The 27,567-nt window shown below is 56.5% G+C and overlaps 2 protein-coding genes across 15 annotated transcripts in view; one reads left to right on the forward strand and one right to left on the reverse strand.

Annotated features, from left to right (window-relative positions):
• Positions 1–201: 201 nt before the first annotated feature.
• TMEM120A (transmembrane protein 120A) lies at positions 202–14,775 on the forward strand. Of its 2 annotated transcripts, none has more exons than XM_073315684.2 (12): positions 202–366; positions 6,626–6,744; positions 7,233–7,349; positions 8,725–8,784; positions 9,498–9,593; positions 10,887–10,976; positions 11,510–11,575; positions 11,865–11,926; positions 12,295–12,387; positions 13,309–13,373; positions 13,942–14,010; positions 14,565–14,775. In XM_073315684.2, exons 1-12 carry the CDS (start codon positions 292–294, stop codon positions 14,676–14,678), a joined length of 1,026 nt encoding a protein of 341 aa, XP_073171785.1. In that variant the 5' UTR covers positions 202–291; the 3' UTR covers positions 14,679–14,775. The 2 variants fall into 2 exon arrangements, with proteins under 2 accessions (XP_073171785.1, XP_073171784.1); XM_073315683.2 differs by lacking the exon at positions 202–366 and adding an exon at positions 1,170–2,798.
• Positions 14,776–17,111: 2,336 nt separating this feature from the next.
• POR (cytochrome p450 oxidoreductase) overlaps positions 17,112–27,567 on the reverse strand; it is a 61,326-nt gene continuing 50,870 nt past the window's right edge. For 12 of the 13 annotated variants that reach the window (XM_073315679.2, XM_073315673.2, XM_073315674.2 and 9 more), the window contains 7 exons: positions 26,766–26,884; positions 25,064–25,245; positions 23,665–23,814; positions 21,684–21,951; positions 20,216–20,361; positions 19,690–19,775; positions 17,112–18,874 (listed from right to left, as the gene is read on the reverse strand). In XM_073315679.2, coding sequence (XP_073171780.1) covers positions 18,730–18,874; positions 19,690–19,775; positions 20,216–20,361; positions 21,684–21,951; positions 23,665–23,814; positions 25,064–25,245; positions 26,766–26,884 — 1,096 coding nt within the window. In that variant the 3' untranslated portion in view covers positions 17,112–18,729. The other variant, XM_073315682.2, reaches the window with a different exon arrangement.

Genomic DNA, 27,567 nt, shown 5'->3' on the forward strand with positions numbered 1-27,567 from the left:
CCCTAGGTCACCCCCCCCCGGGCTCCTCCCCCAGGCCCCTCCCCCAGGCCACCCCCCGACACCGCCCCCATCCCGGCTGTTGCTGCCGCCACCTTCCCCGCCCCCCACCGTCGCGTGGCGCTCCAAAGCACCGCTCCCGAGCGCCGATTGGTTGTGACGTCCGGATGACGCTCTCAGGACGCCCTGGACGATTGGCCGCGGCGGGTCCCGGAAGCGCCCCCCCCCCGGAGGCCGCGGAGAGCGGAGCGGCGCTGCCGGGTCCTGCCGCTCCGTGACCCCGCCGGCGCCGCCATGAGCCTCCGCGCCTCGGTCAGCGAGTGTCTGCGGGACTGGGAGGAGCTGCAGGGCGGCTTCCAGCACGTGCAGGTGCCGGGGCAGGGGGAGCTGGGGGGGCGGATGGCAGGCGCCGGGGGGCAGGCGCCGGGGGAGGGGCAGGCGCCGGGGGGGGCAGCAGGTGCCGGGGAGCTGGGGGGGAGGGGCAGGTACTGGGGCAGGTGCTGGGGGGGGAGCGGCAGGCGCTGGGGAGCTGCGGGGAGGAGCGGTGGGTATTGGGGAGGGGCAGGCGGGGGGGGTGGCAGGGTGCGGGTGGGGAGCAGCAGGCGCCGGGGAGCTTCGGGGGGGAGGGGCAGGAGCCGGGGGGGGGGGGAGGGGCAGGAGCCGGGGGGGGGGGAGCAGCAGGAGCCGGGGGGGGAGGGGCAGGCGCCGGGGAGCTTGGGGGGGAAGGGGCAGGAGCCGGGGGGGGAGGGGCAGGCGCCGGGGAGCTTGGGGGGGAGCAGCAGGAGCCGGGGGGGGGGAGCAGGCGCCGGGGAGCTTGGGGGGGGAGGGGCAGGCGCCGGGGAGCTTGGGGGGGGAGGGGCAGGCGCCGGGGAGCTGGGGGGGGGATGTGCCAGATACTGGGGAGCTATGGGGGGGCAGGTACCAGGGAGCTGGGGGGGGGCATGTGCCAGATACTGGGGAGCTATGGGGGGGTAGGTACCAGGGAGCTGGGGGGGGGATGTGCCAGATACTGGGGAGCTATGGGGGGGCAGGTACCAGGGAGCGGGGGGGGCATGTGCCAGATACTGGGGAGCTATGGGGGGGCAGGTACCAGGGAGCTGGGGGGGGCATGTGCCAGATACTGGGGAGCTATGGGGGGGCAGGTCCCGGGGGCAGGCGCTGGGGAGCTATGGGGGTACCACAGTGCCTGTCTCCAGGGCTGGGGCTCCCCCACTGTCAGGGCTGGGCTGGGAGCACTATCTCACTGCTGCCCAGCTCTGGGCTCCACGCTGCAGGCCCAGCAGGCCGGGGGCAAGGAGACCAGAGCGAGGCCTCTCCCTGGAGGCGGCAGCAGGTGCATGTGAGAAGCAGCCACTGGGCCCCAGCAGCCTCTCCACACTCTGGGGGCTTCACAAAGCTGCTTCGAACCTGCCCCCTCAGTAAGACACTGACAACCCACCCCGACGCGCACCCTGGGACGCAAGCTGTGACTCGCCTGCCGAGAACCCCGCGATTGTGGCGGTGAAGTTGGCTAGCATGCCTCGCTGCCACCCACAGCCTCTCAACCGTGCCCTGCGTGTCCCTGCGAAATGCTGACCCTTGCTCTGTGCCCACAAGGGTGGTACACCCAAGCTCTGGTGGGAAGAGGGGGACATACATCTTGGAGTTGAGGACCCTCCACTAAAAATACCCTGCCAGCCCCCCCCAGTTCCAGGGGACTCCAGCACTTCCACTGATCACAACCGTTGTGCTGTGTGGGGGCAGAGGCCGTAAGGCAACCAGATCACCAACAATTAACAGCTTCATGGGAAATTCCCGCCCCTCTCCCCCACCTTACAGGCCCCTCAGTGGGCAGTCATACAGGCCATGGAGTGCTGGTATGATGTGGCACTGCCTTTGGAGATGCATTCATCCAGTCCTGTATTGTTCAGGGTGGATGTGATACACGAGTAACTGCTGATTTTAGAATATCTCTAGTCTCCTTTATTTGTATGTTGCCAAAGGTTCTTGCCTCAACAGGTCTAAACATTTGAAAAAGAACTTTCTTAAAACAACAATCTGTAATCTCTGGCTCTGGAGGAAATCAGATAGTCAAGGCATGCAAGAGTGGCCATTTTGAGCATCTATTCTCATTTATTTTTATGTCCAATATTAATCATTCTACCTCAGTAGTCACCCATATATAAATGCATAGTGAGAACTGGTCCTGCTGTGGCCAGTCAAGCTTCTAGTCTGGAAGGAATTTTTATCTTGACTTTATTCATGCTGTGGCAGGGAGATGTGGGGGGAATGGTGGCCTTTAATGGAAGTATAAGGCTGCTGAGTGAATTGTGACCCAGTGATCCTTATCTAGTGTCAAAACACACACTGGAGGTGTGATCTCAGGCAAGGGTAGAAGAAAAAAGAATAGAGGTGAAATAACAGAGAACCATGCAGTCCCCATGTTGTATCCCTGTCTGTGATAAGCAAGAGGTTTTCATTGCTGCTAAGCTTATCATTCAATAACTGAGTCTACCATGTTTCGCTGTCAGTTTCTCTCATGTACACTTTGTCAGTCAGTGATCAGTGGAGTGTTGGTGACCTTTCCGTTCACACTTCCTTTGCTATGTCTCTCCTGCTTTGTCACATACTGGCTATCTGCTGTCCTTGACAATCAGGACAAAACAGTCTCATTGGCTGGGGAAGCCCTCGTGTGTGTTTGGGCCGAGCTGTTTGGGATTTACATCTCTTGTGGATGCAGCTGGAAAGGAAACAATCATTTTAAGGTCTCTTTCGGAAGTCTGTTGTCTGTGGACAGGTTCAAAGATGCATCTGTTTTACTGGTAGGCTCCCTGCCTCTTGACTATTTTCCTTTTGGTAAATGATTGAATGCTTTAATGTGTTCACTATGGAGTGAATATACTACAGTGTGTTTGTCCGCCTGCCTGGTGTGATTTACATGACAGTATGTGTAGTATATGTTCTTCTCCAAAGCATTTTGTGATCTACTTGGTATGAATACACTTTAACTCCCCTCCTCTCCACTTGGTTCTTGTCTATGGTACTTGGGTGGTTCCTGTGTCAGTTAGATCCAAGACCTACTGGTGACATGCTTTAGGGGAGAAGATTCCTCTGTCCATGTCCTTTTGATGGAGACCAAGGATACAGAGTATGCTCAGGACAGCTTTTCTTCACTGGCTCCCCTCAGATGCTGATGGCTTTTTCCCTCTTGGGACAGTCTGTGAAATTCCTAATCAGTCACTCTAGCGGCCTTGCAGAACAAGATTTATTAATACGAGAAAGAGATCAGATTCAAAGGGGGCGTCTCAAAGTCATCTAAGTGATGCAGCACCAAGTCCTGCTTTTAGAAATCCCACCCCAGAACAGCAAAGCCAGCTTGCATGGCATATGTAGCGCCGCGTTCTACAAGAGGGACGTGTGGTATAATGGATAGAACGCTAGACGAGGACTTGGGAGACCTGGCCTCAGTTTTGTCTCGGCTGCAGGCTACCTGTGTGTCCTGGGGTACGTCGCTGTGTCCTGTGCGAAATGGGGTAAAATTTCCTTGCCTCACACCTAGTAGTTATACCAAATAGTAGAGGAAAGGGCATATTTAGACCCTTATACTGAAAGGTGTGTTATCTATTTTAGGGCCGTATATGGCCCCTGTCACTCTAAAAGATTAGGAGGTGCTCAGATACTAATCTTCAGCACCCCTGTGAGGTAGGGAAGTACCACTTCACAGATGGCAAACTGAGGCACCGCGAGACCAAGTGACTTGCCCAAGGCCACACACAAGTCTGTGGCGTAGCAGGGAACTGAACCTGAGCCTCCCAAGACCTAGCTAGTGCCTAACCCTTAGGACCATCCTGCTCCTTTAATAGTTGAGATTAGTGACCGTAAAAATTTGCTTCTGCTGTGACTCCATGGATGAGTTAGACATTGTGCCTCCTGCTAGGAATCCCCAGTGCAAAGTGCAGTGAACCTTGCCACAGATTACCCAATGTTTCCGTTCCCTGGCGAGGCACACAGGGCTGCTGTCAGTGGAGCTGTACGTTGTTACACCAGGACTCAGCTTGTCCCGGAGCTGCGGCCACAGATGACTAACCACTATCAGGGCTGTGACTTCAGATGGGGCATCCGTTGCTGAGGACTAGGGAAGGGGTTACGCTCTAGGGAGACGCTCAGCCTCGGGGAAGGGGACACACTAGGCATCGGTGAAGGTCTTTTGAGTGCCCCTGCGTGGAAAGCTGTGGGTGTCCTGGCTCAGAAACAGCCGCCTCTGGTACTGTCAGTGGTTCCTAGATGTCTGGCTGTTGATGCATCTGCTTGAATGACTGCAGTTCTTGCCAAGTACTGTGTTCACGAAGGCTTTTACAGCTGCTCCGAACTTCTGAGTGTCGTGCCCAGTAATTTATGGGTGGCCAAGTCCCATTAACACACACCCAGCAGAGTACATGGGAGTTCTCTAGGAGTTAGTCATAGAGTCAGGGGTTTTCCAGCCCCACTGGTGGTTGTTTATGCATATTCCCATTCAGCGGCTCACTGCCGGAGCCTAGGGGGAGGAAGCTGCTCAGAGAAGTGGGATTCCAGTAGCTCTGCAGAAATCAGGGTGCTTGGCATGGGTTACAGCCAGGAATGAACTGTTGCAAACTTTCCCGTGCAGTTACAGCAATTTACCTCTACCCTACCCCACCCCCCAGCGTTCCAAGACCAGAGACTCTCAAGCACAAACTGCCTGGTGGTCTCTTGATTGGGGCAAATAGGGGCACCTGAGCGAGACCGGGCACCTGAGCGAGACCAGCCACCTCGTTTCACTGGTGTCTCAAGACGTGCTGGACTCCAAGCCCCCTGGTTCTGATTTACCAAGAGCATCTGTGTGCCTCTCCCCAGAAGGGTTAAGTGAAATGTACCAGAGTTGCTGTGTGAAGGGTTGAGGAGGCAGAGTGAGAAATGATGTAATCTGCTCTCATCCCCCACCCGCACAATATAAGGGACAGTCTTGTTCTTGGGAAAGCGACCTGCTCTTGAGAGACCTATCCTTGTTTTGCTCTTGATTTGGCCAATTTGTGAAAAGCAGGCAAAGATCTAATCTAACATCTTAACAGCTTCAGTTCCTTCCTCTTACCTGCTACAAGCAATGGGCTCAAGAACATGCTGTTTAAGAAGCAACTTGCGAGACGACAGCTCTCAAATATTCCACAGCGCGCTCAAAGCTGGTCTGCTTGCACCACAGTGTGCAAATTAAAAGCCTGCAAATTTAAATTGGGTGGCGAATTGTTTTCAGCAAAGTAGAACTAACCTGCGGGACTCCCTGCTGCAGGACACAGATAAAAGTAATTAAAAAGATAGTGGCTAGAACACTGGGCTAGAGCTCAGACTTTGGTTGTGTTCCCAGTTCTGCCACTGACCTGCTGGGTGACCTTGGCCAAGTCATTGCGCTGCTCCGTGCCTCAGTTTCCCCAACTGTAAATGAGGATAATGATACTGACCAACTTCCTAAAGCATTTTGAGAGCTACTGGTAAAAGCTGTAGATTGGCTTGAGATTCTAGATCTTCAACTGAAGGTCCACTATAAGACTAATTGTGAGCTCAGCTTTAATTCTCTAGTTGAAGGTGCTATTCTGAATTGTTCATCAATGTCAAACATGTAGCATCTCTCAGCAGACTTTCAAAAGAAGGGTAAGCGTTGATGTGGCAAGGGCTACCACTGAGTTCCTAAACATAAAACAAGGCAGGGCAGCATTTCAAAGACCATCCGTCCCAGGCTGCAGGACATAACCTCTGATCACCAGCTGGGGGAAGGTAGGGGCTCCTTCCTCCCGCAGGCTGTCAGTCAACACGGTACGGGACCAGTCGATGTTACAGGGACACCTTCCCCTGAACCATCTGCCACAGTTGGAGGCTGGATGCTGGGCTCTTCACGGACGCCTGGTCTATAGGGCGGCTTTTAGTTCAGCAGCTTCCCCTCTGTCACAGACAGGTCCCAGCTGTGCGCACTTCCTCCCCGGCTGGGTGGGAGGCTGCTGGGAAATGCTGAGTCAGCTGGCCCTGGCTGGCTCCCCGGGCCTGGAAGCGAAATGGCAGCGTGGGGCAGGGAGATGCCCTAGGTCACCCGGCAGGTCGGTGGCAGGCTGGGAACAGAAGCCAAGGTCCGAGGCCAAGTCTAGGCTTTAGCTGGAGGTGGCTCCTTGCCAACTACTTGCTCTCGGCAATGAGGAGCAATGGAACACAATGGGCAAGCTTATGCCATCCGAACAGCACCCCCTACGGGGTGGGGAGGGGGCAGGGGTGTGAGAGACCGTCTCTAAGGGAAGCTGAATCCCAGTTTGGGACTGAAGGGGGCGGGGGGTGAGATGCTTGGCTCTGGGCTCACTTCCCACTGCTTGTAGAGGCTGCATCAGGCCAGGGAAGCAAACCCCGCTTCTCCGGCCTCCAAGCATTTACCCAGTGAGTTTCCAGCCCCAAACGGAGGGGCAAATACACTTCCCAAGCGGATGCCACGAGTTGGCGGTGGAGCCGGGGATAGTTCTCAAAGGTCCTGCCTCCTGTTCCTCTGCTTGAATCCCCAGCCCACCCTCCCGCTCACACCTGCAGCCTCCTGGAGAATTAAACAGGCTCCCAGCTGAGGCACCTGGGCTCACCGCTGATCTGTCCTTTCCATTGCCAGGAGGCCCATAAGCTGTACAAGCAGAAGCTCGAAGAACTAACCAAGCTGCAGGATGGGATCTCCAGTTCCATTGCAAGGCAGAAGAAGCGGCTGAAGGAGCTGTCTCTTGCCTTCAAAAGGTAAGGAGTTACGTAGGACGACATAAGGAGATCCTTGCGGAACCCTGGTTGGAGGGAGCGTGGGAGCCTAGCGAGCAGCATTCCTATACCATGGGGTGCTGATGGGGGGAGGAATGGTTTGGAGTAGGTGAACCATGGCGGCGGAGTAGGATGAAGGGTCTGTTGTTTCTCTCATACCCTCCTTTCCTTTCTCCAGTCGTTCCTTCATCCCTTGCCCACATTAAACATCAGCTCCCCACGCTGACTTCCTAGGCTTAGAAAATTGGTGGATGCTTGTTCATGCTGGTTTACACCCTGCTTCCTCTTAGCCTAGGTCCCATTCAGAAACTCGGGGGCAGACCCAGGGATTAGCTCCCAGATTTCATCCCTCAGTTAGTTCTGAATTAATCTCTCATTTCCTGCTGTCGCGCTGTCCTGCAGTGGGACAATGTCACGCAGCTGCAGCTGGTGGTCCTTTTTGTCAGACCAAATCACATTCCTTTCCCCAGCTGCAAGTCCTCGATAACCGCCGAACAGGAAGAGTCCATCCGGGAGATCCAGAGCCTCATCAAAGAGAGGCAGAGCATCTTCTTTGAAATGGAGGCATATTTGCCAAAGAAGAATGGGTAAGAAGCCGTCCCATGGTCTTGGGGTCTTAGCCAGCAGTAAAAGGACTGAAGCTATTGACTTCTATACAGCCGTTACCAGAGATTGCTTGGGTTACCAGCCAAAAACTGCCCAGACTCTAGCAGGATGTCAGTGAGAGACCTGATACGCAGCTGGTGCAAGTTAATTTCTCATCGCTTCTTCTCAATCCCCATCCTCCTGATTCAGTTTCCAAGCCCCCATTTCCACCGGGCTCGGGAAAACCTCAGAGTAACCAGCCAGAGACCGATTAGGCTAGGGGCCTTGGCACAGTGTGTTGCCAATTCAGAGCAGAGTATAACCCCTGGGGCTGGCTGCTTGGAGCAGCAGTGTCTTTGGACACCGCTGGCTTGACGCTCGCTCTCCAGCGTGCACTGGTGTTGTCCCGTGACCAGCAGGCCAACCTCCCGCTGGCTGAGCAAGAGGCCCATTAGTGGGGTGTTTGAACAGATGTTTATTCTAGGGTCACAGTCTCTCCTTAATGCAGTAAAGTGTGTGGGGGGGTGGGAACAGTGACAAATGCTGCTTAGTATCGCTGGTTAGGAAGGTGAGAGCCCGGGGGTGGAGTTAAGGTCCCACGCGAGATGTTTCGGGTGTGTTACCAGGCAGCGGAGCATAGGGCTGCCTGCGTTCCTGGTTCCCCCGCACAGCATCTGCAATGTGCTGCTAAGCAGGGAGCCTTCCATTCAGCAGTTACTCTGCAGGCTGGCAGAGCGGCAGTAACCATCGCAGTCCTGGGGCGGGAATGGCCCCATATTTTGCCTGATGTGATGTGCAGGGTTCCTGTCTCCATACCCCGCTTGTGCTAATGGCTGCCATTAGTGACTTTCCTAAATCCTCCTGCCATTGACTTGGTTGTGACAGCAGCGGCCCCGATTTGGTCCAGAGTTCTCGTCCCCAGCAAGGGCTGCCCGCGGACCCTCGTGAGCACTGGTGGGGAGGTCCTAGGGGGCACAGGTTCTGCACTTGGCCATACTTATCCAGACTGCTGCGGGTGCCCGAGGCAGCCTTGGGCAGAAGCCACCTTCCGCTGTGCTAATGACAGACCTGTGGCTGTGTCCTTGACAAGTGGAAAATGGATGGGTGCCTGTCCCAGCCGGTGTTCCCACCAAGGGACCGACAGATGAATGAATCAGCCTACGTATGTCTGCGCTGAGCGTGAGCGTAGTAATGCTCGGCGTTCAGGCCAGTACAATGCCTGTGCGTGATAGCCACGCAGCAGGAGCCCTTTCAATCTCGGATGCAAGTCCGGCCACTGTCCCGGCGGTGCAGCTGGCTCCCCGCCCCAGTGGGCAGGAGGGGGAGTGCTGTACACCTCCTGCGTATGTTCTCACTTCTCCTTCTGTTCTCTTCTAGGCTGTACCTGAGTCTGGTGCTTGGGAACGTGAATGTGACTCTACTCAGCAAGCAGGCTAAGTAATGCCCCTCTGCTATCCATCTGTTTGCGGCCGCTTATGGGCAGTAGAATTCCCTTTGCTCTTGGAGAGGCGGGACGTCTTCTGCCAGCGCGTGAGCGTGTCTGGCCGTGACCCTGGCCAAGCTGAGCTGCAGTGCTGAGCACTGACGGGCACTCTTCCCCGTCCCAGCATCCGCAGAGACCCTCTTCCGCCAGCAGACTGATTGTCATGCTGACCCTCCCCAGGGCTGGGTTTAGGACACTCCCTTCCCTAGAGTTAACCTCTGACACCTGACCTTCTCTTGCATGTTCTTACAACTGTCCTGCCTCTGGCAGGGGTCTTTCGGTCAAGCCTTGATGGGAGATGTACTGGGAAAACGCAGGTTTGTTAGTGGTTCAGTAGGTGGCATTCTTCCCTCCTCGTTAGGGTTGGTGGGTTGGGGCTGGTGTAAGGACAGGTGGAGCCTCTGGCAGCACAGAGACCCCTTATGCCATGTTGGGACATAATCCAAGACTTGCTCAACCAAGAGCCCCAGCACCCTTCCCTACAGCATCGTGGGTCTCCTGACCGAGACCCAGTAGCTCACAGTCCAAGCTGGTACGGCCGCAGGGTCGCTCAGGTTTACCCGGTTGCTCTTTGTAACTCCGGGAGATAGCCCTTGTCCACTGATCGTTGCCTGAAGACTGGGCTTATTCTCCGCACACCATGACCCTTCGCTGTGCTTCCCTGCAGGTTTGCTTATAAAGATGAGTACGAGAAGTTCAAGCTCTACCTCACCATCATCCTGCTCATCATCTCCTTCTCCTGCAGGTTCCTTCTCAACTCCAGGTGAGTCTGTAGCGAGATGCTCACTAAGCCATGTGGGCAGCCTTACAACAGAGACCATTTCCTGGGCTGAAAGCAGGGTCTGCTAACAGACTGCTTAGGTGAGGTGCATGGGGCTCACGTGGAAGGTGCCGGGTTGAGTAGCTTCTGACTCAGGCTGCCATCCCCGAATGATGGGAACCAAACTGCAGACTGGTGCCTCTATAGGATCCTGCAAAGACTGTGGGGCTACAATAGGATTGCTGGAGGTAACAAGATCTTGAGCTGAAACATTCCCCTGGTGGGCTGGAGATGGGATCCTGGTCAACGGACTGGAAAGGGGACGGTCACGTCTCCCCAGCTTGGATCCGGTTTGCAGGCATGCAGTGTGTCTGTTGCTAGCCCACTGGGTTCTGATGTGGTTGAGGCTGGCCGGCCATGGGGAACGGTACCCACCTGGGGGAGCAATCCAGGTGCTGAACAAGGCACCTCCACAAGTTGCCACCCCACAGTAGGGTGGGATTTTCCTGGTGTCTGTTCTGCAGTAAATTTCCATCTCATTAAAGGCGTGAGGGATGTAGCATCCAAGGGGTAGCATGGCTGGACCGGGTCAAAGATCTGTAACTGGCTCGGGAAGCAGGACTCTCCAAATAGCTGGTGACCCTTTTGCATGCTCACACCCTGGCCAGTCGGTGTCGCTGTACCTGTCTCAGCACCTGGGTTAACATGAGAGGCTTCCACTCCTCTCGGTGTGGCTGGAGCAGCTCCCCACTGAGACCAGAGCTGGTGGCCCCCACTGAAATAACTGCACACTTGGAAATGCCCATTCGGGGGTGCGCTCAGACCCCTGGCTTCTCAAAAGTGTGCTCCTGTCTTTATTCCAGAGCCACGCCACTGCTTTCAAGTCCTTCCCAAAGAGCTTGACCTTATGTGAGCAGGTTAGGCTGTTTCCGTGCCACTCTTACATTCCTTGCACTTGTTTCCTGCGTCCTGCCACGCCGCGCCCCTAGAGGCTATCCCAGAGCTTGCCTCTCAGCAGCATGCGGGTCAGGAGTGGGAATGCACCAGAGAGCTTGCATTGCGTTGCATCCCTGCCTCCCTGCGGCGCTGGTGTGGCTGTTCCCAGCAGTTCCGTGGTAGCGGAAGCTGTTTAGTGAGCCAGACACTCAGCCCCAAGCTGTTGCTCTGCACGTGGGCTGAACGCTCCTGCAGGGGGGCGTTCAGAGTCGCCCTGCAGTGATGTCTGGCTGGTCCCCGGTGGAGCCGCAGAGACCCTGCTCTGCTCCCCCTCTTCACCGTCCGCTTTGTGTGTGACAGGGTGACGGACGCTGTCTTTAACTTCCTGCTGGTCTGGTACTACTGTACCCTTACCATCCGCGAGTGCATCTTAATCACCAACGGGTCCAGGTGAGCAGGGTCCCGCCCTCCCATCCCACAGCTGAACCCATCTGAGCCCTGTGTCCCCAGCCTCGCCAAGGAGGGGCAGCACACAGGCTGAGCAGACCGACGCCTGCCTGCTGCATTAGCCTCTGCTCCTAGAGCTGCCCCGAGCTCCAGGGGAGCGGGCGAAAGACCCCCCACTCGGGGTCGCCTCTGCTAACTGGGAGAACAGCTTGCTCAGTATTGTGAAGCACTCCCCGGGGGGGGGGGGGGGTCAGCGGTGTCTGGGATGGGGCCATGGGAGGAGAACCAACAGCTTCAGGGGTAGCTGTTCCAGCAGCCTGGCTCGCTGATTACAGCCTGGGCACGGCAGTCACTGCTTCGTGCCAAGCTGAGCATCCGCCCTGGCCCTGTTTTCTGCCCGCTCCTTGTGAGCAGGGGAGGAACTGATGGCCTGTCTCCTCTGGCTGGAGGGGCCAGCCTGGCCCTCACCTCCCTTGCAAACCTAGCCCCACCTGTGTGGGAGTCTAAGTCTGTCTCCCTCTTCTCTGATCCCCCAGAATCAAAGGCTGGTGGGTTTTCCATCACTACGTCTCTACCTTCCTCTCAGGCGTCATGCTGACTTGGTGAGTCTCCATCTCTGCCCGTCGCTGCGGATCCTGCATCATCCTGCCCTCTCCTCCCTGGTTCGCAGTTGGGTCACGATGAGTTAGAGGACAGATTTCACCTGGACGGGCTCTTGCCAGCCTCCCCCTAAATTGGGTCCCTGCAGCCCTTGGGGCCTCAAAGGGAGTAGCCAGGGGATGGGGCTGTGGGACACACGCAGATAAAACCCATGGAGCAGGCTGATGCCAGCAGGGCTCTCCCTACACGGTAATGCGCTGAGCATCCCCAGCCATCTCTTCTCTCCCGCAGGCCAGACGGGCTCATGTACCAGATGTTCCGAAACCAGTTCCTCTCCTTCTCCATGTATCAGAGTGAGTGTCCCTGTGTGGGCGGGGAGCAAGCCTGGGTGCTGGGCTTTGGAAACCAGGGCTGCTTGGAACCGCCCAGCGGGAGCCCCCAGAGCAGTGGGCTGGCGGCTGCGTCCCTCTCCTGTTGGCCTGTTTCAGCCATGCCCTCTGGGTCCACAGCGCTTACAGGGGGATTCTTTGATGGGCCGGCAGGGGCAATGAGACTGTTTCTCCTCCCTGGCGCTCCGCAGGCTCAGGAAGCGGTGACTGAGCACTGGCCTGGCCTGCGTAGGGCACTGCCCGGAGCTGGGAGGGCCTGTTGCAGGCCAGCGGATTGCACGCTGGCAGTTGGGCAGGAATCTCCCCTCCCTGAAGCTCTCCTCTCCTCGCAGGCTTTGTGCAGTTCCTCCAGTATTACTACCAGAGCGGGTGCCTGTACCGGCTGAGGGCCCTGGGGGAGAGGCACAACATGGATCTCACCGTGGGTAAGTTGCTTCCCGTCTTCCCGCCAGTGGCCAAAGCCGAAACAGAGCCCGCCACCGCCTGCCCAGGTGGGAAGCTGCAATCTACCTCCCAGCTGGCTGTCGTAGCAGCAGAGACGCTGGCTTGGAAACGATCAGGCCCCGACCCTGACTTCGTGCCCGTGGGGCAGCTTGGCCCATCCTCAAACTCAGTGCAGCCCGTCGGCCATCTGAGGGCCGGAGCAGCCCTGCTGCTCTCGCCCTGAGGCGCCTGTTGGTGTTCCCCTCGCTGGCGTTACGGCACAGCAGACTGGGAGCATGGGCTGGGTCATCCCGCAAATGTCTGCCTCACTTGGGGCCACTGGGCATGTTTCTCTAGGGTACCTGGCTCAGTCGCTCTCCAGCTGGACTACACCTCCTACGCACCGAGTGCGAGGAGGGCACGCCTCAGAGGGGTCCCTGGCAGCTGTGCATCAAGGCAGATGTAGTCCGGCCAGAGGTCCCAGCCCAGAGAGGCGAAAGGGAGTGCAGACCCTCTGGACTACAATTCCCATGAGGCTCTGGCACCAGTTGGAGTGGGAAGATTTTGGTTCCTTTTAAAATTTTCTGCAATCAAGTTTTCTTGTAGATAGAAACTTTTGAGCCGCCTTACTGTTAACCCGCAGCATGCCACACGCACCCCTCCTTGCTTTCCAGCACTCTTCCCTGGCTCTCTAAGATGCTGCTCACCCAATAAAGGCCGTCTCCTACAGCGGGCGGCCCTGCCTGGAAGCTAGCGCCTCTCTCGGGGCTGTGGGATCCTTTAGGACACCAGGGTTGTCCCTGATGTCTGTGTCCCTTGTGTGTCCAAGGCTGCATGGCTCTTGGGGCTGGCTGAATCCAGCCCCGTACTCACAGCTGTAAGGCACGGAGTTCTAAGGCCCCCTTCATGTCCTGTCTCTGCAGAGGGCTTCCAGTCGTGGATGTGGAGGGGCCTTACTTTCTTGCTGCCGTTCCTCTTCTTTGGCCAGGTGAGAACGCACCGTCTGCCAGGGGCGGCTCTCTGCCTGTTGGCAAGGGGGCTGTGCCGCCCAGAAAGCACTGCTGTAAAGGATCGGGGATTCTCAGGGGTTTAGCAGCGCTCACTCCTAATTCCATCAGCCTTGGAGACAGATGAGAGGGAAGGGGCGCGAACGCCATGGGCTAGCGTGCTACCGCCCAGGTGCCAGGGGAGGAGAGATTCCAGGCCGCGTTAGTGCGAGCAGAGTGCCTGGGAGATGCTGGCGTCTGGCAGGTGCAGGAAGCTGGGGAGCGGGACGGCCCCTCCGGCTGGAGATGTGCATAAAACAAGGCTCCTTAAATACTTAAACCAGCATCTCTGCTGAGCAGCACCTGCTCTTGCCTAGTGAGTTGGGCTTTTCAGAGGCAGAGCTACCCCAGATCCCAGTGATGTTCAGGAAGAGCTGCCAAGTGCCTCAGGCTAGGTATTTGGGTAGCAGGAGGCAAGGCCCATGGCGCTGGCCTGGGACACGTCCACGCTGGGGACCATCTTACATGAGTCTCTGTGAAAACCGTCCCTTAACCCTGTGTCTCCTTCAGTTCTGGCAGCTTTACAACGCGGTCACCCTCTTCCGTCTGGTCAGACATCCGCAGTGCAAGGAATGGCAGGTGAGCGAGCGACCCAGGCGAAGGGAGCATGGAGGGTGAGGTGGTGGAGCAGGGAAGTGAGATGATGCCTTGGAAACTGCCGCCCCCGGGCCCCCCTCGCTGCCAGCCCTTCTCCTCCCAGCAAGATGCCCAGGCAAGAGAGAAATTACTTTGTGTGTGGTGGGTGCAGCCATTCTGCTGTGTAAGGATCACAGATTCTGGCAATTTCCTCTCCTCATTCACTGCCTGCTGCCGACTTAGCTGGGGCATGTGCAGTCTGGTCGCCAGGCTTCCTCCCTCCCCTTAGGGGGGTCAGAACAGGGGTGAAGGGCCCACCTGTGCCCTCAGCACAGGGAGCTCAGGTCTAGTCCCTCCCCCCGTGCTGAGGCAGGAATATGTCCACATGCAGCAGCCAAGCCATATGCAGAGAGGTCTGAGCCAGGCTGCAGGGAAGAGACAGAGCAGTGTGATGGATGGGCCGTGGCCCCTCTCGCTGGCCACGGAGATCCCAGCTCAATACCCCTCTTGGGCTCCTGCTGGTGGGTTAATTCTAGTGTCTCCTGTCAAACTCTCAGGTTCTCATGTGCGGGCTCCCCTTCTTCGTGCTCTTCGCGGGGAATTTCACCACCACCCTGCGGGTCGTCCACCAGAAATTCCAGAACCAGAAGCAAGACGCGAAGGCCAAGTGAGAAGAGGAGCTGATGCTGAGATGGGGGGGGGGGGTGTCTCGCTCTCTCCAACCTCCCCCCCCCATCTCCTAGCCATAGTCCAGGCTTTGCTATCCAACTCTCCTCCTCACCCCTTGAACACGTGCCCGTTCCTCAGAGGCAGGCCTGTGCAGCCAACCTCGGGGGAATGTGTGTGATCCAGTAAACCAGGCTGCTGAAGTCCAATGCACCTGACTGGTGCGAGGCTCCCTCCCAATCCTGGCCCCAGGAAATGCTGCCTTTAGTTGGAGCCGCTGCACACCTGCTGCGATGCAGGAGGATGGGAGCAATCTCCCCTGAGGGCACCGTGGCCAGCCAGGCAGTCATTGTCCCACTCTGCCCCCGCCCCTTTGCTCCAGAATTGGGGTGACTAGGGCAATTACTCCAGACCCACCTGTGCTCAGCTCTGATGTTAATGTGACCCCTTTCTTAGGGGTCAGGCCAAACCACTACCATGAATACCCAGCTCGCTCCAAGTAACCTGGGAACTGAATTCCCCCAGTTACAGCTGGTGGGGCAAAGCCTCTTTCCTTTTTTTCCAAAGCTTCTGCTCTGAACACTCCTGTGTGGACAGCTGGGCCTGAGGGGGAGGGAGCAACCCCCAGCCCTGACCTTATTCCCAGCTCCCCTTCCCATGGACAGTGCTGCTGAGACACAAGGGGTGAACGGCTCAGCAACCATCCCCTTTGCATGGAAACGGGCTCCTTATTGGTGCCGAGTCCCCAGTGGAAGTGCTCCGGCTGCGGGAACCAGGCTCTCCCAGCCCCATCGTGGGAGCAGATTCCCTAAGGCCTGGCTCTTCCGTAAATCTCCTTCGAGTGATGGAGAAAACATGCTTTGTAACTGTTCTGACCTCTTTACTACAGAGGTGGCGGCTGGTCTTCAGCCCAGGGCTGCTCTGCATCCTCTCTGCTCCAGCAGGATGCTTTAAGGGCATCCTGGAACTGCTGCAGCCTAATGCCCCAGCCTCCCCTTCCACACAAACACCCTCCCAAATCAATTCATTGGGCAGCAGAAGCAGAGTGAGGGAAGAGATGCCAAAAACCATACAGGACACAGTGTGTGTGTGTAGCTGGTGCTAGAAAGTAGCTTGAGGACTTGAGCTCTGACTTCCTAGCCAGCAGGTTCCCTGGACTGGTCTCCCACCTCCTTGCTGGAGCAGCTGTCCTTGGCTGGCTTGTGATCTGCTGGGGGAAGTCTGATCAGCTAACGAGCTTTGGTTCTGCGGATGACATGTCACGGTGGGAATTGTCGTACCTGTATTAATGTCTGTGCCTCCTTTGACAGGAAGTTCATCCAAAATAAAGGGAGGAAGGGGGCCATCCCTTCCTGTGATGGAGCTGTCTCTGACCCCAACCACTCTTAATCCACTGGCGGGGTAGTTCCAGGCTGGGGGGAGGAGATGTTGTTTCAAAGGAAGGAAGAGGCTTGGGGGAGCCCTGTCCATTCTCACTGCCTCTGCCCAGAGCTCTGTTGCTGAGGGGTAACTCGGCAGGGGTAAGTGTTGCTTAGGTTTACACCTCCCCCCTACCCCCCCAGCATGAAATATAGACTGGGCAAGGGGAAGACGCCCTGCCAGGGGAGGGCTCTGTGCAAAGCTAGTGTTGTTCAAGCTAGCCCAGGTGTAACTGCCCCACGTGCAGCCTTAGGGCCAGTCCCCCTTTCCTTCGGACGGGGGAAGTTACGTGGTTTGGTCTTGCCCTTAGTGTTAATCATACTGCTGAACACGTGACTCGCTGCAAGTACACGGTTGTTTTCCATCAGCGCTCCCCTGGAGGCCTGTTTGGAAAGAAAGCGGAGCTCTGAGCCAGCCTGGGAATGAACAGAGGTGGGTATGGAGGGAAGGAGAGAGGCCCAAAGTCAGCCCATGAGGTGAGAAAAACTGAATCAGTTTGAGCTCTTGAGGGCTGGCTGTGCCAGCATTGTGTAGAGCCAGACCTGAGCTAGCTTTGATCCCAGCAGTGAGCTGCCCTTCAAGTCTGCCTAGGGCTGTATGTGGGACTAGCCCATGCTGCAGGTTCACTGCTACTGGAAAATGAGGTCAGGTGGAGCCTGCATGCACAGGTACCAAGGAAACAGCCACCTTCGGAAGTGAGTTTTAAACACCCTGGAGACATGATGCACTTCAGATCCCTCCCCCCATCTCTCCAGCAGAGTCTTGCACCGAAAAGAGGGAAGAGACTAAGTGACATGCCCAAGGTCTCCTAGGAAAGGCTGTGGCAAAGCAGGGGACAGCAGCTGGGTCTTTTGGTCCCAGATTAGCACCTGAAGCATAGGCAGGCCACCTGTAAAGTTGTTCTCGCAAGGAAGGAGTGCCTTGTGACCTTTCCCCTGGCAATGGAGGCTTTGTGACAGGGTGTGGCAGCAGCCTGCAGCTCGCGTCTGTTTCTCGCTGAAATGAAGCAGGAGGCAAAATAAAGACCCTGTTTTATTCCAAGGGGACAGTATATTTAAAGTATTTACATTCATGGGACAGGCTGAGAGAGCTTTCCCATGAGCAGATCTCAAGCAGGGGTGAACACAAAACACAGATACCAAAACTGGGCCTGGAGAAGCTGCAAAGGGGGGGTTCAGTTCATGTAACTAACCAGGGGGGACCCAGTTCTCCTCCCTGCTCCCCTAGGCTGACTACAGCTGCACATGAGTACCTCCTGCAGGCCAGTAGCTGGAATTACTCCCCCTTTTCACAGGGAGGTGGCGTTGGCCATCTCCTGTCCCCTCTGACTAAGGAAACAAGGTTCAGTGGAGGCAAGCGCTGCCGTTAAGTCCCTGACCTGGTAGCATCGCAGCAGTGGTTCCCCAAAGACAAACCCCAGGCCAGGGAGGTTAGTGACTGCTCAGGAGGGAGCCATCCTCCCCCTTCCAGGGCCCAGGCTTCCAGAGGGATTTTCTGTCATTGGGCTGGGACCTTACAAAGCGAGTCCCCCATTTGCTGAGACTTGAGCATTAAGCCACTGGGAGGCAGCCCTGGCTCCAGCTCCCCACCCCCACCCGCCAACTTACTGCTAGGGCCTGTGGGACCGAGCCAGGGCTGGGGCGAGCCTCGCAGCAGAGCCGGACTGGCACAGCTCTCCAGCCGGACCAGAGAGGCCTCCAAGCACAGGCTGGGCAGGAGTTTACACCAGCAGGGGCTTGGCCTGGGTGTTGCCCAGCACACACTGAGGCCAGGGTAGGCAGCGCAGGCTCTCAGCTAGCCAGGGCTGGTTTCAGACCACAGGAGAATTTCAAAGGTGGGCAACGCCGCAGGCTGCCCCATCACAGCAAGCAGCGAGTGCTGGAAGTCTCGTGGGGCAAGGGAGACACAGACTCAGCATCCTGGCCTCCGCCAGTGGAGACCTTCTGATGCCCTGCGAGGGAGCTAGGCCCTCTTTCCAATTCGCTGCCCTCAGCACTGGGCTCCCCACGTGCAGCAGCCAGGGGGCATACCTCTGCTTGCACCAGATTGTCCCCAAAGAACAGGTTAAAAACCAAGGCAGCTCCCTGGGAGGGGAGGGGGTATTAGGGTCTATGCGACTGGGCCCAGAGGGGGTAGGCTGGAAGCCAGGGGCTGGGTACAGGAAGGGCAGCCCCTCGCCCCCATGTCACAGTTTCCACAGGAGCACAAAGCGGCTCCGGAGAGAGGAGGGAGTGAGCGTCCTGCAGATGGTTCGCTGCACAGACGGCAAAGCAGAGCGGGCAGCCCTGCCAGTTAACTGGCCTTGCCCTGCGCCGCAGGAGAGGGGAACCAAGGAGCAGTTCATCAAGCCCTGGCTTCTGTTGATTCCTGGGGCGAGCCCATCCATCTCAGTGGAGATGCGTCTCCCTCCAAAAAACCCAGGGGGGTTCCAACAGTTCCTGCCCCGCCCTTCACAGGGCTCTCAAGAGCTGTCTAGCGGAGGGGGAGGTGGGTATAGAAGGGCGACTACCAGGTAAGGGGATCTAAGGTTTAGTTTAGTTTCATGGCACGTTCTTGGAATGGCTGAGGCAGGGGCCGTTCGTCTCCCGTCCAGCAGCCGTCTGGGAATCCTTCCTCTTTCCAGCCTCGGAGCCCGGCTTAGCTCCAGACATCCAGGGAGTAGCGGCCCTTGGTCATCAGTTTCTTTACATAGTCCACAGCCTGGGGCTGGGTCATGCTGCCGAACTCGGCCACGATTTCGTAGAAGGCGTTCTGCACGTCCCGCGCCATGTTGCGAGCATCGCTGGAATGACAAGGGCACAGAGAGGGTGTGAGGGCAGGCATCGCTCCTCGGCTCCGTAGCCCTGGGAAAAGGCGAGACATTGCAGAGGCCAGGCTGGGCAGAGACTGGAAAGGAAGGTACCAGCTCCCCAGCCTCTGGTGCCAGGCCTCAGCTGTGCATCTCCCTTGAGGAAGGTGGCTTAGTTTGGGCCCAAGCAATACCAGGCTGCCATGTGGGCACCTGCAGTGGCATCTGGCCTAGCCAGGATCAGTCCTAGGTCTAAGGAGCTTGGCTGCTGAGAGATCAGAGGGACACTGAGCAGGTAAACTCCACATTATGAAGTGTGGGCAACTATCCCTGGGGCCAGCAGCGTGCGTCGGCCCAGCACCGGCAAGCACCCCCCGGGGCTAGCAGCGCACGTTGGCCCGGCACTGGCAAGCGCTCACTAATCTGCACAGCACCCCTGCAATTCAAGGAGCTGCCCCAGTTTACATCCTGGGAAATCAGCAGAGGGGAGGTGTCTCTTGCCAAAGGCTATTTGACAAGTCCATGGCAGAGCTGGGGGAGAACCAAGGAATTCCTGGCTCCCAGGCCTGTGCTCAGACCACACTGCTGCTCTTCCACCCCCAGCTGCATTGGGAGGAGGGGAGGTGTTGGAGCACATCACTCACTGAACCTGGCCCTGGCCCCTCTGCAGCCAGCTCTCCTCCCTCCCTGGAACCCACCCAGCCCCCTCTCCTTCCCCAGGCGTTTCCCAGTTTATCCAACCGTCCAACCAAAGGCCCCGATGCAATTGAGCCTGCGAGGAGCCCAGCAGTGCCCCAGGCTGGCCTTACCCGCACACATAGATATGAGCGTTCCCCTCGTGGATGAGCTTCCAGACCCCCGCTTTGTTCTTCTTCAGCAAGTGCTGAACGTAGACCTGGCAGAACAAAGGCAGCTGGGTTTAGAATAGCGAGGAAGGGAGCAATGCCAATACCATGCGCCGAACTCGGCCCGCAGCCGAGCTGGCGGCTTCGTCCCGGAGCCGTCGCACGTCCCGCCAGGAGGGAACCAAAGCTGCAGGCCTGACCCACTCCGGCAACAGCCTGGTGGGTGGCGGCATTAGGACAGGCTCTCAAGCCAAGCGGGAGTGCAGACTGGGGCTCCCCATTCACGCCCAGCCAGGTGCTCTCTGCAGGGCGTGGGGCTGCCTCGCTCTGAAGTGCGGGGTACAGGCCGATGCTGCCAGGACCAGTTGGACAAGTAGCCTGGGCTGGGGCTGGCAGCTCCTCCCGCACCACCCACCCGACTGCAAGAGTCCAGCCGCCCACACATGGGCTGGAGGGAGGTAGGGACTGGAGCCTCCTCGCTGGGCTTTACCTTCTGGGCTTGGTCCCGGGAGAAGGCGACGTTGAGCTGGGTGAGGGCCCCCTCCTTGTGGAACTGGGCAAGCTCCTCTCGGTACAGGTAGTCCTCGTTCTCATGGCGACAGCCATAGTACATCACCGTCTCGCCAACGTCCTTCCCTGGGACCCAACGGGACAGCTGTCAGCCCATCCCTGTCACCTCCACATGGCCGGCTAGCCAGCTACTGACCGGCCTTCCACGGCCCCTGCTGCCGTCGTGTCCGAGCACCGCACCTAACTTCCACCGCTTGCAACGGGACGTGGGCCTAAGTGACTTGGACAAGGTCACGCAGGGAGTCTGTGGCGGAGCAGGGAATAGAAGCCAGGTCGGTGGCCCATCCTTCCACCCCACCAGGGCTAGCAGAAGGCAGCAACCTTCCACCCCTGCAGCCACACAACCTCCTGCTCCAACCCATGCCAGGTCTCTACAGCGCCGTTATCCAGCTCCACCTGCCACTGATTCCACAAGCGCGAGCCAGGTTCGGTGAAAGCGGCAGGGCAGCAGCTAATCGCAGGAGGCTGAGTTGAAACCTCTTCCGCTACTGACACCACCGGGTGCTTCCTCCTTTCTGGGCGTGGGCACAACGCTGGTCAGACCCACCTTCCCTGAGCTCCCCAGCGCTGACAGACCCACCATGCTGCCTGTATCCCCTTGCAGAGAAGGGAAGCAACGCTCCCTCCTGCTTTCCTGGCACTGAATGGCGCAGCTGTGTGTGTTGGACCAAAGTGCCACCCAGCGGCTGGGCCCACAGAGGAAAAGGGACCTGCTCCCCCCAGCCGTGTGTGCTGGGGTAGGAGCTGAACCTGGGGGAAAAGGTATTTTGGACCAGATGTTACAATGAGGAGACGTGGCACCATTTAGGTAGGGCAAGGGGGCCCCTCGTTATCCCAGGGGACCCCAGCCCAGGTGTCGTGCAGCTTCCCAGGGTTGCAAGCGAACGCAGGATGGGCTGCCGCTGGTGCCCTGAGCGCACCCCAGGGTTGCTCCATAGAGCCCCACGATAACAAGAGAGCCATGATTGGCCCGTGGTGCCGTCAGTCACCGCAGGTCAAGGTGGGAGGGGGTGCCCCCTACAAGCCTGCAGCAAACCGTGCTGACCTAGGTGATTGGCAGGTGCGCGGAGTTGGGGCGGGGGGCAGGGGTTACAGGAAATAATCAGAACAATGCTCCCGTAACAGACCGACACTTACATTCTAACCTTCAAAAACTCCAAACCCTTACGGCTGCTGAAAGTCTCCCCCCCGGGGGGGGCCCACACATGCTACAGAGAGCTACTTTTGAATCCCCCTCAGGAAGGAGCCACAGGTGTATGGGAGGGGGCCCACCTCTGGCAGCCAACATGCGATTGTCACTGGACATTGGCACTGTAGCGACAAGGCAGCACATCCAATCGATGGCTGCTCCGGGACCAGCCCGCCTGGCACCGCGGCTGCTCACTCACCTTGCTGCTTCAGCCAGGCCCGCTCTTGAACGAAGCCAACGAACGGGGCGATCCCAGTCCCGGGCCCGATCATGATGACGGGGGTGCTGGATTTGAAAGGCAACCGGAACTGTGACTTCCTGACGTACATGGGCACCGTCAACTTGTGCCCGTTTTCATTGGGCACCTTGTTCTTCAGCCAGGTAGTGGCCACTCCTTTGTTCACCCGGCCTAACTTGGTCTCGTATTCCACAACCACAGCACAGATGTGGATGGAGTGAGGGTGAACCTGGAGCAAAACCAAAATTGGCACCAGCTTTAGAGAAATGCGGTCACCCATTTGGCTTCTGGGCGGCACGGGAGGGTGAATTAGTCCCATTGGCTATCCACAGACGAGAACCCGCACCCACTGGAGCAGGGAAGCTAACGAGAACAGTTGGTGCAAGCCACTCTTTCCTGCGGCTCTCAGGATCCCAGATAACAACCCAAGTGCACCTCCTGCTAAAGCCACAATTTATACCCCCTCTCTCTTACAGGGCTGCATGGGAACAATTTTGCCTCTCTATATTCCACTCAGGGCACGTCCCCATGGCAGCCAGAGGCATGACTGCAGCACCAGCTTTGACCTAGCCAGCTCCAGTAAGAACAGCGGTGAAGCCATGGCGGCATGGGCCCGCTGGGTTTGTACTTGAGCAACCGCCGCCATGCTGCCACAGCTTCCCTGCTACGCTTTGTTCAGGCTCCCTAGAGCAAAGCTCCCGATGCTGTCACACCTCTGACTGCAGAGCACACATGCCACAGACTGCGTGAAATCCGAGCACCAGGACAAGACGCTATGGGGGAATCAATTATTTTTTGTCACGGTCCAAATTTCTTGGTCATGGTCTAGCCAAGGTCCAGAGAAAAATAATAATAATTATGATAATAAGTAAATAAAAAATGTTGGGGGTCTGTGCAAAAGGAACTGGGGGTCCGGATTTGGCCCCCTATTGACTACCCCCGTGCTAGTCTCTATCCTCAAGGGAGTTGTCCTTTAGCGCCCCTGCTGGGAGGAATGCCAGAGTCCTGGTGAGCTGATCTCGGTATCACGAGCCGGGTTAGTTGCCCAGCGGGACGGGGAGGAGGCGGAGTGCTGGTATGGCGTGCTCTCTAACTGAATCCTGTGACAGATCCCATTCCCTGTCCCCCTGCACTGCAGGAGGAGTGAGGAACTAGTTGAGCTTTGAGGCGAGGAGAGGTTTTGCTGCACCCCAAGTTCTCTCCGTTAGAGTTAGGGACGGAGCTAGGTCAGCAGGGGCTATCTGGGGGAACGGGAGCTCTGCATCGGCGTGCGGGATGTGTAACTGAAAGGATGCTGTGCTCTGTTCCAGAGGATGCACCTCTCCCGCAATACCATGTCAGATCCCTGGGCCGGGCTGCTCCTCTGCTTCTCTCCAAATGACAGCTCAGGACATTTTCAATTCAGCATCCCGTTGTCCTGAGCTAGCTTGTAACGGCATCTCCAGCCTCGCAGAAAACTTATTACTGCAGCAGACCTGACGTCAGTCTGAGTCTCAGCTACGGCTTCAGCCCGGTGCACACTCAGAGCTGAGGTGTAGGGCTCTGCCCCATTCTGAGCTCCTGGTACAAAGTGCGAACAAAAACAATCCCAAGGCACAGAGTATTTACCTCCAGAATCCACCTAGCTACCAAGCCATGGAAGCAGGGCCCTAGAGCAGCAGGAGCAGAGTGAGGCAGCCTCAGGGCTGTGATGGGGACACTGATTCTGCATCCCACATGTGGAAGACCAAGCACACAGGATGTGTTTCCTTAAAGGGGAAATCCCTGCATTCCTTTCCCAGCCCCCAGGCGCCCAACCATGCAGGGAGTTGTCAGGATGGCTGGGGGGTTGGAAAGGGAGGGGACTCTCTCAGGGTTGCTCAGTTGCTCATGGCAAGAAACAAAGTCCTTCCCCAGGGCTGATAGACTGCCCAGCTCCTGGAGGCATAGGGAAAGGACTCACCTTGGAAGAGGAGGCAATCGAATAGTAACGGGCCTGCAGGCGGGGCAGCAGCTCACAGAGGTGGTCGATGGGAGGTCGGAGAGAAGATACATCCTGCAGGATGGCCAGTATGTTCCTTCTGGTCTCCACAACCCAGCTGAGGTACAGCGTCTAGGTGCACAGAGGGTGTAGACAGGAGAACAAGGCAAAGGTGAAATCCTATGGCCTGTGAGACACAGGTGGTCAGACTAGAGGATAATCATCATCCCTCGTGGACTTAAAATCGGTGACTATCGGACATCAGTCACCCGGTTTCCTTGCACCCATCCTTTGGCACAATGAAGGAGCAGCTCTGTGTAGGGAACACAGGAGCAGGAGAGGAAATCGTAGCGGAAACACGGGGAATTGCACCGAGATGGATGGGGCTGGGGAAAGTTATTTCTGCAGGGCAGGTGGAAGCACTCTGCCTGTCATCAGCAAAGCCACTCCCAGCGATACCTGCACTCACGGCCTTTAACTCCTCCCCCAGAACACTCCTCCGCCCACCCCACCCCACCCGGCGCTACCTCCCTGCCCTGTAACGTGGCACAGGCCACTGTCACAGACCAAGCACGATAGGACTCTTGGAGTTCACCCAGCCTCTCTCCTAATAACCAAGGCAAGCCACCGCTAAGGCCTCTGTCCTCTCCACCTTCACCCAGATACTTGGCATCGACAAGATTAGGGGCAACATTTTCAAAAATACCTTTGACCCATAGGCTCCAAAGTCCCGTGTCCAGAAGTGACTGAGACACATGGGTGCCTGAGTCTCACTGGAGGTCAATGAGATTTAGGCTCCTAATGCCAACATTTTGGGAAAGAACCCAAACTACACACACTCATTGAAACCTTCCTTGTCTTTTTCTCCCCTGTCTGGCTCCGGCTGCCCAAGGCTCTACTAGGGATTTGTACACACCTGGCTGTCTCAGGTGGATATTCAGGGGTTTAACTACTCATGACACCTAGTTAACCCTTTCCCAGTGGCAAAACCAATTACAAGGTTTGTGGGCCATTATTTACTTTAAGTATGATTTCCCCCCTCGTTTTGCCATGACATATCGTCAGCCTTGGACACATAGATGGATAATTAGTTCAGCCCCAGTTACATTACAAATGGTAAAATATTTTATATTTACCAAAAAAACCCATCTATATAAATCCTCATACTTCAAGGCATAAGCCAACCTTTGACAGGTTACAGGATGGAACTTCTACAAACAGGTTACACCCTCGTTATCCATCCAGGAGCAGCCAGTGTCCGAAAGAGGACACTGAGCTAGACAGACCCGTCTGGCAGTTCCTAGACGGCCCGCCACCAGCCCATACAGAGAGAATCCCTGTTACACAGCCTCCTCGCCCACAGAAGCAATGGTGTGCTCACCTTGCCCTCAGCAGAGGAAGACGCCATCTTGCGGAGGTGTTCCTGCTCATTGGGGTCTGTGGCATACTGAGCCAGCTCGTACAGGACGTTGGTGCGCGGTGGGTTGGTGATGTCCAGATAATAGGTCAGGGCTGTCCGGTACGTGGTGGGGCAGGGAAACGGATGCTTCTTATTGGATTCCTCTGGGGAAGGGAAAAGAGGAGGCTGAAATTCAGCAACACTGTTGAGACTCTGTGAGGCCATTAGAAAGAAAGTACATGAGGAAGACCACATTTATGGGGCAACAGACACAGAAAGGAGAACTGACTTCACGGAAGGCAGTGTGGCCTAGTGGATCAAGCACCCTCTGAATGAATCTGTAATCACTAAGTGTAATTAACTCTAATCACCAGCACAAATGCTCCGTGACTACCCCGATGATCAGCACATAAGCCGGAGTTAATTCAGTTTAGTGAGCTAGGAAAGAGTCCAAGGTATGCTGCCAGTGGCTGTAACAGACAGAGAGGGCCCTGCAGGCCGGAAGCTTGTCGTCACTACCTGCATGTTAAAGAAGTGGACAAGCTGCTTCACCGTCTGGAAACTGGGGCACTGGTTCTCAGCAGGGGCGGCTCTACCAATTTTGCTGCCCCAAGCAGTCGCCGCCGTGCCCGGAAGAGGAGGGGACGCCGCCCCGTTCTGAATGCCGCCCCAAGCGCCTGCTTGGAAAGGTGGGGCCTGGAGCCGGCCCTGGCTCTCAGCCACCAGGAAGTTGCCTTCCGAGGATAAAGCTTGGGTGTCCCTGCCCTATAACAACCTGTTTTCAAGGAGTCCAGACTAGGCTACTGTCCAACACAGAAGAAGAGAACTGCAGGTGAAAAGGCCGCACGCCCCACACGGTGCCCGTTCACAGCTTTTACAGGCTGTCCTGCCAGAGTGCCATCGAGGAGGGTCAGCAACCTCGGCGGACTCTGCCGAGAGCCATGTGTGGAAGGCTGTGCGGTGCTGTGATAAGGGCCCTATCACTGCACGGTTCAATACGCCGCAAGGCAGAGACAAACCCTTTAATTAAATAATGGCGCTCGGGAGCAAGTGCCGTCCTGGTGCTGCCGAGTATCAGGTAATGTATGGGCAGGACACAGCAGACTCGCTCTGGTATCCTGTAACGAGGGGCATGTCAGTCGCCTCGCTTGTGCATACGCCTGCCTAGCACGTTCCCAACGGAGCTACTTCATTACGTAACGGCACTCAAACTCGGCAGTAGTAATGCCAGTTATCCATAATCCTGCCTCAGCGCAGGGGGATGGAACCGACGACCTCTTGAGGTCCCTTTGAGCCCTGTTTCTATGATGATGAATTATTTGTATTTTGGTGACACTAAAAGCCACGGTCACAGACCAAAACTCAGCAAACACAGAACAAAAATATGGTCCCCGCCCCACAGAGACAGCAGGATCTGAAGTTCTTCCTAATCTGGGTCCTGATGGAAAGGCAGAAGGATCAAATCCACTGCCCTGATTCTTAGAGCCTCAGGCCAAGTATGATCCAAACCAAAAGATCCTTCTCTGCAAAAATACGGATAGCATGGTCAAAAGCAGTTCTTCGGTTCGTCTCATGTAGGGATAATCCCACTCTGCATAAGTAACACACAAAAACTCAGACACAAAGAAAAGGAGCAAATTTCCGCTCAGCTGCTGGAACGATCGCTCTTGTTTGGACTACTAACCATCCAGGTTGTTTAAGGACATGATCATATCCAGATCTGCGCCCAGAATCTCGCCGATCTGGTTCACTAGTGATGTGTCGTTAGCTGGGTACACAGCAACATGGTCCCCAGACTCATACCTAGGGAGAGGAAAAGGATATCAACATGCAACACTGACTCATGAACACTGTAGAGTCAGGTGACCTGGTCACCTGATACTAACCTGCATCTTGGACTGCTGAACTGTTCCACAGGGGGATGGGGGGAATCAAACAAAAGGTTCCCGCCTTATGGAAATTCTACATAAGGTGGGGGAGGAAAACAACGATTGTCTTCAGCTTGCTTCTCCTCTGCTCTCCACCCCAAAGAGATACTTGAAAACACCTGGAAACAAAAGGACTGGAACTGAAGGGGGGGTGGGGGGGAACTGCTGGGCCCAAGCTAGAAAAGAAACCTCTGGCCTGTGAATGACTCTACCTGAACCAATATCTAGGGTGAGGAATTATTTGTAACCAGTTTCTTTAGGGAATCTAGCTTAGTTTGCTGCCTTGTACAATTTTCTTAGTAATCTGCTTTGCTCTGTTTCCCACCTCTTTATCCACTTAAAATACACCTTTTTGTAGTGTTACAATTATCTATTGTTTATAATATAACCCAGTTTATACAATTTCTAACAGGGGGGCATACCTTCCTCCACATCGAGGGAGGAGGCGAACTTCATATAACTTTGGCCTTATACCCAAGGGGGGTGAATATCAGGGTGCTATAGTAAGTCCCTTAAGCTGAGTCCTCCCAGAGCTGATCTCAGCGTCTGTATCTTCTG

Source organism: Lepidochelys kempii, chromosome 17 (genome assembly GCF_965140285.1).
Source record: "Lepidochelys kempii isolate rLepKem1 chromosome 17, rLepKem1.hap1, whole genome shotgun sequence".
Taxonomy (NCBI): Eukaryota; Metazoa; Chordata; order Testudines; family Cheloniidae; genus Lepidochelys; species Lepidochelys kempii.

Coding starts and splice junctions, on each gene's coding strand:
- TMEM120A (XM_073315683.2), top strand. CDS start 2,493: ATGTTTCGCTGTCAGTTTCTCTCATGTACACTTTGTCAGTCAGTGATC. Junction 2,799..6,625: donor AAGATGCATCTGTTTTACTG/GTAGGCTCCCTG, acceptor TTCCATTGCCAG/GAGGCCCATAAGCTGTACAA. Junction 12,388..13,308: donor CAACATGGATCTCACCGTGG/GTAAGTTGCTTC, acceptor CTGTCTCTGCAG/AGGGCTTCCAGTCGTGGATG.